Here is a 13,806-nt window from a genome sequence, read left to right as displayed (position 1 = left end):
AATTGTTTGGTTGAATTTTTCCCCAGAATCATCAGCTTTGGTGGCCTGGACAACCTCTTCCCTCCCCCTCCCCCTTTCCCTAGCGGTAGCAGGAAGGCTACAGCTGGATGGGGGAGCCACAGGGTGTCTGATGAGCAAACTCATGTGGAGAGGGAGAAGGGGCAGGGGATGGGGACAGGTGGTGATGTGAGGGGGAGGCTGAAGTCCTGGTGAATCCAGGGAGTAGAGAGGAGTGAAGGGTCCCCTTAGGAGGCAAAGGGGTCGGGAGAGGGATAGGGAGAGGGAGATGGGGACGATGGTGAACTCTCTCTGGAGTCCCACAAACCCGGATTCCAGTTCAGCTTCTGCCATTTGCTATCTGAGTGGCCCTGTGCAAGTGGCTTCACCTTCCTCGGCCTCAGCTTCCTGGTCCTACAGAGGGTTTAGCACAGAGGAGAAGCTGGGCGGGGTGTTTGTTGCTGTCTTTCCGGCTCTTAAGGATCGGGGGTGGATGGAAGACTTCTGCTGCTCCCGCCCCACTCAGCCCCTCTGTCTGCCCGCAGCTCAGAGCCCGACTGTGGCCGAGACACTGCATCCTGCCTTCTCCGGAGTCCAGCAGTACACAGGTAGGAGGCAGCCTGCGTGCCCGCGCTGGGTCCTGGCCCCGCCCCCGCCTAGGGCCCCGCCCCCAGGGCCCGCCCCGGACTTGTCGTTCTTCTGTGCCTAGCACGCCTCCTACCTCCGGCCCCGCCCCTCAGGGCCCGCCCTTAGCCCCTTGTCCTATATTCAACCCCTGGCCCTGTTAATGGTCCCACTCCACCACCACCTATACCCGCAGACAGGACCCTCCCTTGTTCTTTAAGGACAGCGCTTACCCATGGCCTCACCCTCTCATGTTCTGTGTTGGGAGAGGGAATTCCCCTTGACCAACGTCTCTAGCTCTGACCCAACCCCAGCTCTCGGCCCTGCCCCTTACCCTCTCTCCTGCAGCTCCTAGCCCCGCCCCTCACGTCCTGCCTTTACGCTAACCACGCCTCTCTGACAAAGCCCCGCCCCTACCTCTGGCTCTACTTCTTAAGGCCTGGCTGTGACCCCGCCCTCTGCTGCGCCCCTCCCCTCAACTCATGGTCCTGCCCGCATAGCCCTCCATCAAGTCATGGCCCCGCCCCGCTCATGCCCTTCATCCCGGTCTTGCCCCCGCCCTCCACTGTGACTCCACCCCTCAAGCAATGGTCCCACCCACTCTGGACTGTCCTGTAGCCTTGGCCCCGCCCTCTGCTGTGGCCCAACCCCTATACCATCCCCTCACGCCATGGGGTCCGCCCCCACCCCCCGATCCCCGCCCCGTCTCGGTATTGGCCCTGCCCTCCACCATGGCTCCGCCCCTCAGGCAATAGCCCCGCCCCATTTCGTCTGTGATCTTGGCCCCGCCCTCTGACCTGGCCCCGCCCCAAACCCTCCCCACAAAGGCCATGATCACAGCCACTCCGCCTTGGCCCCACCCTCTCTTATGGCCCCGCCCCCTCCCCGCCCAGCCGCCCAGGCCGCCCACGTGGCCTCACGCCCCTCCTCGCCCTGTGTCTCGCTCCGGTCTCCGCAGCCATGTACCCCACCGCGGCCATCACGCCCATCGCGCACAGCGTCCCCCAGCCGCCGCCCCTCCTGCAGCAGCAGCAGCGAGAAGGTGAGGCGGCCGCGACCTCCCCTGGGCGCCAGCCCCACCCTCTGCCCGCCCTGTCCACCTGCAGGCTCCGTGCCTGGCCCGGGCCTCTGGGACCCGCGGGGCTGAGAGTGCGGCCTGGGGGCTGGACAGGCCAGAGTTGAGTCCCGGTGCAGCTGCTGACCCCTGGGAATCTCCCTCTCTGTTTCCTCCTCCCAAAAGAGAACCATGCTCGCCCCGACCCCGTAGGAATAGCAGTGACTTCCTACCAGCCCTCTCCAGAACCAAGAGTGATTCTCTGGATTTTTTGGAAAGGAAACCCTTTTTGAGGCTGGGGCATGGCACGATGAGGTATCAGGTAATGAGGCCTCCCCAGTAAAGCCAAGGCTGTCGAAGGAGGGAGGGATTCGATTCTGGAGTCTGACAGTCAGGGTTCAAATCCACACAGTTCTTGCCATGTGCGGTAGCTCCCGCCTGTAATTACATAGCGTTTTGGGGGCCAAGATGGGAGGATCACTTGAGCCCAGGAGTCCAAGACCAGCCTGGCTTAGCAAGACCTCATATCTACAAAAAAATAAAAATTGGCCAGGTACAGTGGTGTGCACCTGTAGTCCCAGCTACTCAGGAGGCTGGGGCAGGAGGATCACTGAGCCCAGGAGGTCAAGGCTTCAGTGAGCTACTATCTCCCCACTGGACTCCAGCCTGGGTGAGAGAGCAAGACTACATCTCAAAAAAAAAAAAAAAAAAAAAAAAAAAAAAAATGCCGGGCGCGGTGGCTCACTCCTGTAATCCTAGCACTTTGGGAGGCCGAGGTGGGCGGATCACGAGGTCAGGAGATCGAGACCATCCTGGCTAGCACAGGGAAACCCTGTCTCTACTAAAAAATGGAAAAAATTAGCCAGGCGTGGTGGCGGGCGCCTGTAGTCCCGGCTACTCGGGAGGCTGAGGCAGGAGAATGGCGTGAACCCAGGAGGTGGAGCTTGCAGAGAGCTGAGATTGGGCCACTGCACTGCAGCCTGGGCAACAGAGCAAGACTCCATCTCAAAAAAAAAAAAAGAAAAAAATCCCAAGCTGGTAATAACCCAAGTGTTCATTAGCAGGAGGTAAATGGATAAATAAATTAGGATGGAGCCGCACGATGGAGCACTATACAGCAGTGAAAAAGGATAAGTAGCCAATACTCACAACAACATGGAGTAACTTCACAGGCAGAATATTGAGTGAAAGAAGCCAGATACAAAAGAATTCACTTAAATGAAGTTTTAAAACAGTAGGCCAATCAAGGTGGCTCACGCCTGTAATCCAAACATTTTGGGAGGCTGAGGCAGGTGAATTGCCTGAGCTCAGGAGTTCGAGACCAGCCTGGCAAACGTGACGAAACCCTGTCTCTACTAAAAATTCAAAAAATTAGCCAAACGTGGTGGTGTGCGCCTGTAACCCCAACTACTGGGGAAGCTAAGGCACAAGAATTGGTTGAACCTGGGAGGCAGAGTTTGCAGTGAGTCAGGATTGTGCCACTTCATTCCAGTGTGGGTGACAGAGCAAGACTCTGTCTCGAAAAAAATAATAAAAATAAAAATTAAAAAAATATGGTCAAGTGCAGTGGCTCACACCTGTAACCCCAGCACTTTGGGAGACTGAGGTGGGCGGATCACCTGAGGTCAAGAGTTCAAGACCAGCCTGGCCAACATGGTGAAACCCTGTCTCTACTAAAAATACAAAAATTAGCCAATCATGGTGGCGTGTGTCTGTAATCCCAGCTATTGGGGAGGCTGAGGCAGGAGAATCTCTTGAACCAGGAGGCGGAGGTTGCAGTGAGCCAAGATTGTGCCACTGCACTCCAGCCTGGGCATCAGAGCGAGACTCCATCTCAAACATAAATAAATAAAATTTAAAAAATAAAAACAGGGGAAAGCTGGCTGGGTGTGGCGGCTCGCTCCTGTAATCCAACACTTTGGGAGGCCAAGGCAGGAGGGTCACTTGAGCCCAGGAGGTCAAGGCTGCAGTGAGCCAAGATCATGCCACTGCACTGCAGCCTGGGCAACAGAGGGAGACCCTGTCTCAAAACAACAACAACAAAATCAAAAACCTTTATCAGTGACATGTTAAGAGAAAAGAAAGATGGGAACCTAGTAGAAATGGTAGCACTGTTTTCTACATGTTATGTGGTTTAGAAATGCATGAGACTACAATAAATACCGTGCTTGGCCTTGGAGAAGACCTAGAATGTGCACGCGGAAACGGCATCGAAAGGGTTGTTGCATGTGACTGTGAAACGGTGGAGGGAGGGTTGTCTGAAATCAGACAGACAGCATGACCCCGGATGGGGAAGGCGCAGCTCACAGCACACTGGGGGAGCTGTCGGAGGGTGTGTGGCATGCAGCGTGTATTTTCTTCTGAAGGTCAGTGCAGCTGGATGTGGTTTTCAGCGGTCGCCGACAGTTTTTGGTGGGGATGAAGCAGTGCACGAACAAATGCAAAATGCGGGTTATGCTCAAAATTGTTCAGTCACATTGGAACAAACTTGCATTTCAAGAACAAGCATTGGCTGGATGCAGTGGCTGACACCTGTAATCCCAGCACTTTGGGAGGCTGAGGCAGGCAGATCGCCTGAGGTTGGGAGTTCGAGACCAGCCTGGACAACATGGCGAAACCCTGTCTCTACCAAAAATACAAAAATTAGCTGGGCGTGGTGACGCATGCTTGTAATCCCAGCTACTCAGGAGGCTGAGGCAGGAGAATCTCTTGAACCTGGGAAGCGGAGGTTGCGATGAGCCAAGATCACACCATTGCACTCCAGCCTGGGCAACAAGAGCAAAACGCCATCTCAAAACAAACAAACAAAACAAAAGAAAACAAGCATTGGCCAGGTTCAGTGGCTGACACCTGTAATCCCAGCACTTTGGCAGGGCAAGGCAGGATTGCTTGAGGCCAGGAGTTCAAGACCAGCCTGGGCAACATAGTGAGACCCCATCTCTACAAAAAAATTAAAAGTTAGCCAGGCATGGTGGTGCGTGCCTGTGGTCCCAGCTACTTGGGAGGCCAAAGTCGGGGGACTGCTTGAATCTAGGAGTTAGAGGCTGCAGTGAGCTATGATTGTGCCACTGCAATCCAGCCTGGGTAACAAAGAGACCCTGTCTCTTAAAAAAAATATCCATTGCTGGCAAGGGCAGGGATTCCTCTTGTTGCGGGGTGGGAATGGAAGAAGTTCATTTTTAGCTTTGGGATTAGTAGCAGATTTGAGGGACTGTTTAAGGCTTCAGATGAACAAGGTTTTAAATGCTATTGTTATTTATAGTTTTTATATTAGCCATCCATCAGGGATTTGGAGAGGGGACAATTTAGAGGATTATTTGTAACTTAAAAATAATTATTTATGGTTGGTATATTATGTTGTAGTTTAATTATCTGTAGTTTTAGGGTATCTGGGACTGGGGACCAGAGAATTATCTTTTTATTTCACCTGATTTTGTTTCTGCATCATCTGAGTTTTGAAAATTATCCAAGGACTGAGGAGTTATCCCTAGCTGGGGTTTGAGAAAGGGAAATTTAAAAAAAAAATTTTTTTTTGGCTAGACGCAGTGGCTCACCCCTGTAATCCCAGCACCTTGAGAGTCTGAGGAAGGAGGATCGCTTGAGCCCAGGAGTTCCAGACTAGCCTGGGCAACATAGCGAAACATCTACAAAAATTAGCCAGGCTGGGTGCAGTGGCTCACGCCTGTAATCCCAGCACTTTGGCAGGCCAAGGCGGGCAGATCACTTGAGGTCAGGAGTTCGAGACCAGCCTGGCCAACATGGTCAAACCCTGTCTCTACTAAAAATACAAAAATTATCTGGGCGTGGTGGCGGGCACCTGTAGTCCCAGCTACTTGGGAGTCTGAGGCAGGAAAATTGCTTGAACCCGGGAGGCGGAGGTTGCAGTGAGCCGAGATCACGCCACTGCACTCCAGCCTGGGCGAGAGAGTGAGACTCCATCTCAAAAATAAAAAAATAAAAAATAATTAGCAAGGCATGGTGGCTGAACACCAGAGTTTTAGAAATGAGTTTTATTTTAGAGACTTTATTATTATTATTATTATTATTATTGCGAAGATATTACCAAGTTTCCTTATTCTCCACATCCAGCTCATCTGACTTTTGTAAATGATCCGGAGTTTGAAGTTTAGGGAGGGATTTTCTGGAGGGTGGCCTTCCTTGGGGTTTTCAGGTATCTGGGTTCAGAGATCGAGGGTTGATCTGGGCTTTTGGGAGCAGGGGATCCCCTGGGTCTTGTCAGTTGCCTGGAGTCTGAGGACCATTTTGGTGCGGAGTAGCCCAGTGTGAGATCGTACTGTGCAGGCAAGGGGTGGGTGTGTCCTGTCTCCCTCCCCAGCCCGTGCCCAGGCCCCTTCTTTCTGGGTGTCTGAGGCACCCCTCTCCCGACAGCTGGAGAAGCCAGATGCAGGCTCCAGACCTGTGCCCCTCCCCTGGGGGGGTTCGCCTCCTCTCCTTGGGGGCTTTATGTCTTTCTCTCCCCCACCTGCAGGTCCCGAGGGCTGTAACCTGTTTATCTACCACCTCCCCCAGGAGTTTGGAGACACGGAGCTGACGCAGATGTTCCTACCCTTCGGCAATATCATTTCCTCCAAGGTGTTTATGGATCGAGCTACCAACCAGAGCAAGTGTTTCGGTGAGTGGCCGCCGACGCCACCCCTCCCTATCCACCTCCCTCGCCTGCCCCCTGACAGGGAATGGGAGGGTTTTGGTCAGCCTCGGGACAGGGCTGTGCTGAAATAATCACATTCACCATCAGAACCAGCATGTGGCCGGGCACGGTGGATCACGCCTGTGATCCCAGCACTTTCTTTGTTTTAGTTTTTTTTTTGAGACAGAGTCTTGCTCTGTCGCCCAGGCTGGAGTGCAGTGGTGCGATCTCGGCTCACTGCAAGCTCTGCCTCCCGTGTTCACGCCATTCTCCTGCGTCAGCCTCCGAGTAGCTGGGACTACAGGCGCCCGCCACCACGCCCAGCTAATTATTTTTATTTTTATTTTTATTTTTGTATTTTTAGTAGAGACGGGGTTTCACAGTGTTAGCCAGGAAGGTCTCCATCTCCTGACCTCGTGATCTGCCCGCCTCGGCCTCCCAAAGTGCTGGGATTACAGGCGTGAGCCACTGCGCCCGGCCAATCCCAGCACTTTGAGAGGCTGAGGTGGGCGGATAGCTTGAGTCCAGGAGTTCAAGACCAGCCTGGGCAACATAATGAGACCCCGTGTTTACAAAAGACAGTGTTTTTAATTAGCTGAGCTTAGTGGCGTGTGCCTGTAGTCCCAGCTACTCAGGAGGCTGAGGTGTGAGGATCGCTTGAACCCAGGAGTTCAAGACTAGCCTGGGCAACATAGCAAGACCCCATTTCTACAAAAAATACAAAAAAAAAATTAGCCAGGCTTGGTGGTGCACACCTGTAGTCTCAGCTACTCGGGAGATGGAGGTGGGACCATCCCTTGAGTCCGTGAGGTCGAAGCTGCAATGAGCCATGATCACACCACTGCATTCCAGCCCAGACAACACAGCAAGACCCTGTCTCATACAAAAAACAAAAACGGCTAGGCGCGGTGGCTCACGCCTTGTAGTCCCAGCACTTTGGGAGGCTGAGGTGGGGGATCACGAGGTCAGAAGATCGAGACCATCCTGGCTAACACAGTGAAACCCCATCTCTACTAAAAATACAAAAAAATTAGCTGGGCGTGGTGGTGGGTGCCTGTAATCCCAGCTACTTAGGAGATTGCAGCAGGAGAATCACTAGAACCCAGGAGGTGGAGGTGGAGGTTGCAGTGAGCCGAGATCGCGCCATTGCACTCCAGCCTGGGCGATAAAGCAAGACTCCGACTAAAAAAAAAAAAAGGACTGAGGCCTGAATGAGGAGCACCAGGCGTGAGAAATCTGGGGGAAGAGTGTCCCAGGCAGAGGGAACAGCCCATGCAAAGGCCCCGAGGCAGGACCGCGCCTGACGTGTTGGAGGAGCAGTGAGGAGGCCCATGTGGCTGGAGCACAGTGAGGAGGGGAGAGAGGGAGGAGGGGGAACGTGGAGAAGGGACAGAGGAGGGTGTCCAGGGCCTTGTGGGCCTCAGGGAGGACTTCCTTGTACCCAAAGACAGAGGACATTAAGGCTCTGAAAAGGGCTGCAATTTGTCCAAAGTCACACAGCGGGAAAGAGGTAGAAGAACCTAGAGTAGAACCAGACTCTTTTTTTTTTTTTTTTTTTTTTTGAGACAGAGCTTCGCTCTCGTTGCCCAGGCTGGAGTGTAATTGCCCAATCTCAGCTCACCGCAATCTCTGCCTCTCGGGTTCAAGTGATTCTCCTGCCTCAGCATCCTGAGTAGCTGGGGTTACAGGCACCCGCCACCATGTCTGGCTAATTTTTGTATTTTTAGTAGAAATGGGGTTTCACCATGTTGGCCAGGCTGGTCCCAAACTCCCGACCTCAGGTGATCCACCCGCCTCGGCCTCCCAAAGTTCTGGAATTACAAACATGAGCCTAGCCAAAGGCCATACTCTTCACTTCACACTGTCCTGTTTAAAGGGTCAGCCCTTGACTTTTTTTTTTTTTTTTTGAAATGGAGTCTTGTGCCATCAGTGCGATCTCGGCTCACGCAAGCTTCATCTCCCAGGCTCAAGCGATTCTCCTGCCTCAGCCTCCTGAGTAGATGGGATTACAGGTGGACACTACCATGCCCAGCTAATTTTTGTATTTTTAGTAGAGACGGGGTTTGACCATGTTGGCCAGGCTGGTCTCAAACTCCTGACCTCAGGTGATCTGCCCGTCTTGGCCTCCCAAGGTGCTGGGATTACAGGCGTGAGCCACCGCACCTGGCCATGGGGTGGAGTATTTCTGGTGGCCTCTGGACAGAGACTGGAGCAGAGGCACTGACAGGGATGGAGAGAAAGAGACAGACAGAGATGAGACAGAAGGAGAGGGAGAGGAAGAAAAGACTGAAGACAGATAGAGAACGAGAGAGAGAGAGAGAGACAGGGAGAGAAACAGAGACAGTTGGCTGGGCATGGTGGTATGGGCCTGTGGTCCCAGCTACTCAGGAGGCTGAGGCAGGAGGATCTCTTGAGCCAAGGAGGTCAAGGCTGCAGTGAGCTGAGATTGCGCCACTGCACTGCAGCCTGGGTGACAGGGTGAGACCCTGTCCCCTCTCCCTTCCGCAAAAAAAAGAGAGAGACAAGGATGCAGACACACAGAGTCAGCTGGAGACACAGATCCTGGCTGGACAGAGGGCTTGGAAGGAGGAAGGCATCCTCCTGAGGGAAGGTGGGGAGAAGGTGGCCCTCCAGGACCCTTGGAAGCCCCACCTGGCCCCTATACCAGCTGGGAAGTCTCAGCACAGCCGACCCCAAGATAAGGAGTGAGTGCCCCGTCCTCAGAGGTATACAAGTCCAGAGGTGTCAGAACAAAGCCAGGGCTGCTGTGTGTCCTCTGCCACACACACCCTGGCCTGTGCAGGTGTGCACGCAGGCCTGCTCAGGACCCCGTGAGCCGGGAAGCCAGGGCCACAGCATAGGAACAAGCCGAGGACACCCGCAGCGCCAACCATGGAGGTCCACCCTGGTTTCTGCAGGCTTCGTGAGCTTTGATAACCCGGCCAGCGCCCAGGCAGCCATCCAGGCCATGAACGGCTTCCAGATCGGCATGAAGAGGCTCAAAGTCCAGCTGAAGCGGCCCAAAGACCCAGGACACCCCTACTGACCGCGCCCACAGCCGCCCTGAGGCTGTAGGCATGGCCCAGGTGAGCCGCCAGGCGGCCCCACCCCCGCCCAAGCCCCCGTCTTGTCTGAAACCCCCTCCCGCGGCCCACTTCATGCTCCAAACCCTCCCCAGGTGGGGTGATGCTTCGAGAGGCTACAAGAAACCTCTGGGTTGGGTTGGCGGGGACAGAGCTGGATGTAGACACCCCCAATCCCCCTGTGGTTGGGGCTGGAGCAGAGGGTGGGAGTGGGGTAGGGACTGAGGTGAGCCAGGGCCCAGTGAGGTCGGTCAGGGAATCCTTCCCGGAGAAGGCTTTGAGGGATGAATAGAAGTTCACCTGAGAGGCCAGGTTTGCTCTGGGGGTGGGGGTGCGGTGGGGAGGGGGTTCTGTCCTGTCCTATGAATCTGTTTTCCCTGCTGAAAAACCCAACACCAGACGGAAATGCCAAGTGCCCACCCCAGATCCCAAACCCTAAGGTTGGACCCCAGCTCGGAACCAGGACTGGAGCGTGGAAGGTGGGGACAGTACTCACAGCCCAGTCCAGTTGGCATTGACAGCTTCCAGTGTCCCTGCTCCATTTCCACCAGTTCCCCTGGGACAAGCGGCCCCTCACTGGGTGTCATTCCTACCCAATGAGTTGATGGAAAAGTGGGATTCCTGCCCCACCCACCATCACTCAAGAAAAACAAGCAAAACAAAACCCAGAGTGTATTTTGCCATCAGGGCAAACCACTTTCTCAACATTTTTTTTGTGGGGGGATGAAAGTAAACCTCGTGGGGCCACTGTGGAAACTTAACCGTGGGTCTCAAACCTTGATGAGCCTCATCTGTAAAATGGGTTCAAGAAAGTCATCTCCCCAGAGACGGCGGAAACGGTCTACCTAGGGAACAGAGTGGGGCATCTTTTCACATCCGAGCCCAGAACCCACCACCTAAAGAGTTCTGGATGATTTGTTGTGATTTTCTCTTCTTTTTCTTTTTATTTTTTTAAATCACTATCGCCGTCGTCATCAAAGAGCCTCGCCTAGGGCCTGGCACAGAGTAGGCGCTCAGTTAGAAGCTGTCTGGCCTTGTCACATTCTCCCGGGTCAGCACACACAGAGTTGGGAGTATTTAACTGCACAGAACGCACCTTCAGGAACTGCCAACCAGAAGCAAAATCCAAAGCTGCTCTCTGCGATCCCTTCACTTTTAACTCTCAGTCTGCACTTTTTTTTTTTTTTAACTGAGCATCTATTATGTGCTAGGCACTGTCCCAGTGCTCGGGGACGCAGCTGTGAATGAACAGAAATGGGGGATGGGAGACAGGGGAGAAACCCCCTTCACGGGCCTTAGATGGCAGGGGTTGGGGAAGGAGAGACAGAAAATAAACAGAAATATCTGTCCCCAGCTGCCAGAGGAGGAGGAAACGGGCTTGGTGATGGTGACATTAAGTTCTTTGAAAGCTGGGTTTGTTGGCCTCTGAACTCTGGCCTTTGTGGGATCTGTTCTTTTGGAAAAGATGGGAGCCCCTGGGTTCCTAGATCCCAGCCTGGCCGGGTGGAGTAGGGTGGGGAGGTGGCGTCCACCTGTGTGGCCCCGTTATCACTCCCTAACGCCCGTCCCTTCTCCCCCAGGTGAGGGGCCTTCCCATCCCAGGAGGGTTTTCTGCTTCCAACCGATCCAGGACTTTCCCATAAATTCCAACCGTTCTTTGGACACCAGCCCTTTCCTCCCCTCTTCTCCCCTTGCCCCGCCCCTCTACTGGAGGCCACCCGGAGTAGTGAGGGGCCTTTGGGGTCTGTCCTGGGGCAGGGGCAGGGGTGGGGGGAGGCTCCTGAATCGGGGACAGAAGTGTTCACACGCCCCCTGCTTTGGGAAACGCTCTCGCTTCTTCCCCACAAAACTTGGTAACTTCCCCAAACTAAATCACACCTTTTCCTATATATATATATGTGCATATATATATAGATCTATAGACAGTATATATATATTTTGAGTATGGATCATGGGACCAAACTTTTCCGACTTCCTTCCATCCGAGTAGAGTGACCCTGGGCCGGTCACTCAGTGGGGACACAGGAAGGGCTGAGGTTGGCGGGACCCCAGGCAACATGTACCAGGTGCCCCACCCCCACCCTCACCACCTCCCGGCTGGCACATCCCACCAGGAATCCGCCAACACAATATACCTCCAGGACTTTTGGCATCCCCCACCACCGGTTCTCCAGGGCCGTTGGGCTCTGCCAGCTTCAGTGTCCCTGGTCCCAGCCGCAGCCTCCAGACCCCCCCTCGCCCCTTCGTCCCACAGCCCTGCCCTCCCGGATGGATATAGGTACAACAGAGACGCTCTGGCCTGCCTCAGCCCTTCTCTGCTCCCTTGCCCGAGTCATAGCCTTACTCATGTGACCAATAGCCCTTAGCTTTCCGTCGGAGGGGGGGCGGACAGGGTTGAGGGGAACCCCTCTGCCCCTCACCACCCCCTCCCAAGGCCAGGCAGCCATCGTCCCTGCCTTCGAATCACCAGCCTCGAATTTAAGGTCTTGTAACCAGGATTGCCAAGCATAGCGGAAGACCCTACCCGCACCGGCCAAGCACCCCTTTAACTGGAGACGAACTTGATAATGACCTTCATACCTCTACAGAGATTTTTTTTCTTTTTTTCTGGTCTTTCTGAGCAGGTACAAGGAAGAAAAGAGAAGAAAAAGATGGGGGGAAAAATCAAACCACACTGGATTTTTGTTTCCTAGTTGGGAGTGGGGTGGGGTGGGGGGTCTTCGTGGGGATGCCTCTGTACAGCTGCCCAATCCGCGACACCCACGTCAAAGCACAGAATCAAGTTCGTTTGGGTATCCGGCAAGGCCTCTTACCAAATGAGGTGCCAGATAACTTAATAAGCTCAAAAGAAAAAAACATTTAAAAAGAAAAAAAAAAAAAAACAAGCATTTCCTTTTCTTTCTACCAAAATGTGTTGACTGACCCGGAGGGGGGGTGGTGGGGTGGGGGAAACCACACAGAAAAAAAAAAAAAAAGAAAAAAGAAAAAAAAATAGAAAAGAAAAAAAAATCTTCTGAACCAACTTGTTTCGATATTCCAGAGTTCGCTAATTGTTTCGAGCCTCCCCTCTAGCGTGCCTGTGTTCCGTGTGTCCCCGTGTGCAAGTGTGTGCCAATCTGCCTCGAGGGGGCCCCACCCGTGTCCGCGGCGCCCGCCGAGGCCCCCGAGGGCCTGCTTGGGAGTGCGTGCTGGTGTGCAGTTGTACGTGTCTTTCTGGTCCATGTTTACTGGCTGTAAATACCATTTTTATACTCCACATCGCAGACCTGCGTGATTTGTACAATGTACTTTATTTCTGCTACGAGTAATTTCATGAAGTTTCAACTTGCAAACTGACTTTTGGGACAAACCAACACACACGCAGAAAAGAAAGCAAAGAACTTGGAACTTTGGGTTGACTTGGTTTGAGTTTTGTGTCAAAGAAGATTTCCCGTGGCTGGAGAGGTTGGTGTTCCTGTTACGTGTTTCAGGTGAGAAGCAGCAAAGCGTCTTAATGTCCAAAACGCCTCTCTTTGGTCTGGAAAAAAAAAAAAAAAAAAAAAAAAAAAAAAACAACTAAAAATTTATTTAATAAAAGTTTTACTTGCTAAAGGGCTGACTCTCTTCTTTCTTTCCTCTCTGTCTTCCACACAGACCAAGCGTATCTGGCCCCATCCAGCGTCTGGGCTGGAGAGAAATTCAGGTTTAGGGTGAGGGGTTGAAGGAGGGGATATTCAGAGAAACCAAATATAGATATAGATACCAGGGTCCGGGCGTGGTGGCTCAAACCTGTAATTCTAGCGCTTTGGGAGGCCGAGGCAGGTGGATCACCAGAGGTTGAGAGTTCAAGACTAGCCTGACCAACATGGTGAAACCCCACCTCTACTAAAAATACAAAAAAAATAAATAACAAAAAAATTAGCCAGGCTTGGTGGCACACACCTATAATCCCAGCTACTCGGGAGGCTGAGGTATGAGAATCACTTGAACCCGGGAGTGAGAGGTTGCAGTGAGCCAACATTGTGTCCCCTGCACTCCAGCCTGGGTGACAGAGTAAGACTCTGTCTCAAAAAAAAAAAAAAAAAAAAAAAAGATACCAGCTCTAATGATTGGGTATCTGGGATCTGTCTGCTGAAGCCAGATGCATTTATTGATCATATTACAGCCATTTTGTTTGTTTGTTTTTTTGAGATGGAGTGTTGCTCTGTCGCCCAGGCTGGAGTGCAGTGGCATGATCTCGGCTCACTGCAGCCTCAACCTCCTGGGATCAAGCAATTCTCCTGTCTCAGCCTCCCGAGTAGCTGGGACTACAGGCGCCCACCACCACAGCCGGCTAATTTTTATATTTTTTGTAGAAATGGAGTCTCACTATGGTGCCCAAGCTGGTCTCTAACTTCTGGGCTCAAGTGATCTTCTGGCCT

The 13,806-nt window shown here is 53.1% G+C and overlaps 1 protein-coding gene across 10 annotated transcripts in view; it reads left to right on the top strand.

Annotated features, from left to right (window-relative positions):
• CELF5 (CUGBP Elav-like family member 5) overlaps positions 1–12,997 on the top strand; it is a 73,081-nt gene extending 60,084 nt beyond the window's left edge. For 3 of the 10 annotated variants that reach the window (XM_030796025.1, XM_030796023.1, XM_030796031.1), the window contains 4 exons: positions 543–605; positions 1,580–1,663; positions 6,165–6,308; positions 9,242–12,997. In XM_030796025.1, coding sequence (XP_030651885.1) covers positions 543–605; positions 1,580–1,663; positions 6,165–6,308; positions 9,242–9,369 — 419 coding nt within the window. In that variant the 3' untranslated portion in view covers positions 9,370–12,997. The other 7 variants (XR_004026385.1, XM_030796024.1, XM_030796028.1 and 4 more) reach the window with 7 other exon arrangements.
• Positions 12,998–13,806: the final 809 nt, after the last annotated feature.

The sequence above is a fragment of the Nomascus leucogenys genome, chromosome 17, assembly GCF_006542625.1.
Source record: "Nomascus leucogenys isolate Asia chromosome 17, Asia_NLE_v1, whole genome shotgun sequence".
In the NCBI taxonomy this organism is placed as follows: domain Eukaryota; kingdom Metazoa; phylum Chordata; class Mammalia; order Primates; family Hylobatidae; genus Nomascus; species Nomascus leucogenys.
The sequence above is the reverse complement of the archived record's forward strand: the minus strand, read 5'-3'. Positions and strand labels throughout refer to the sequence as shown.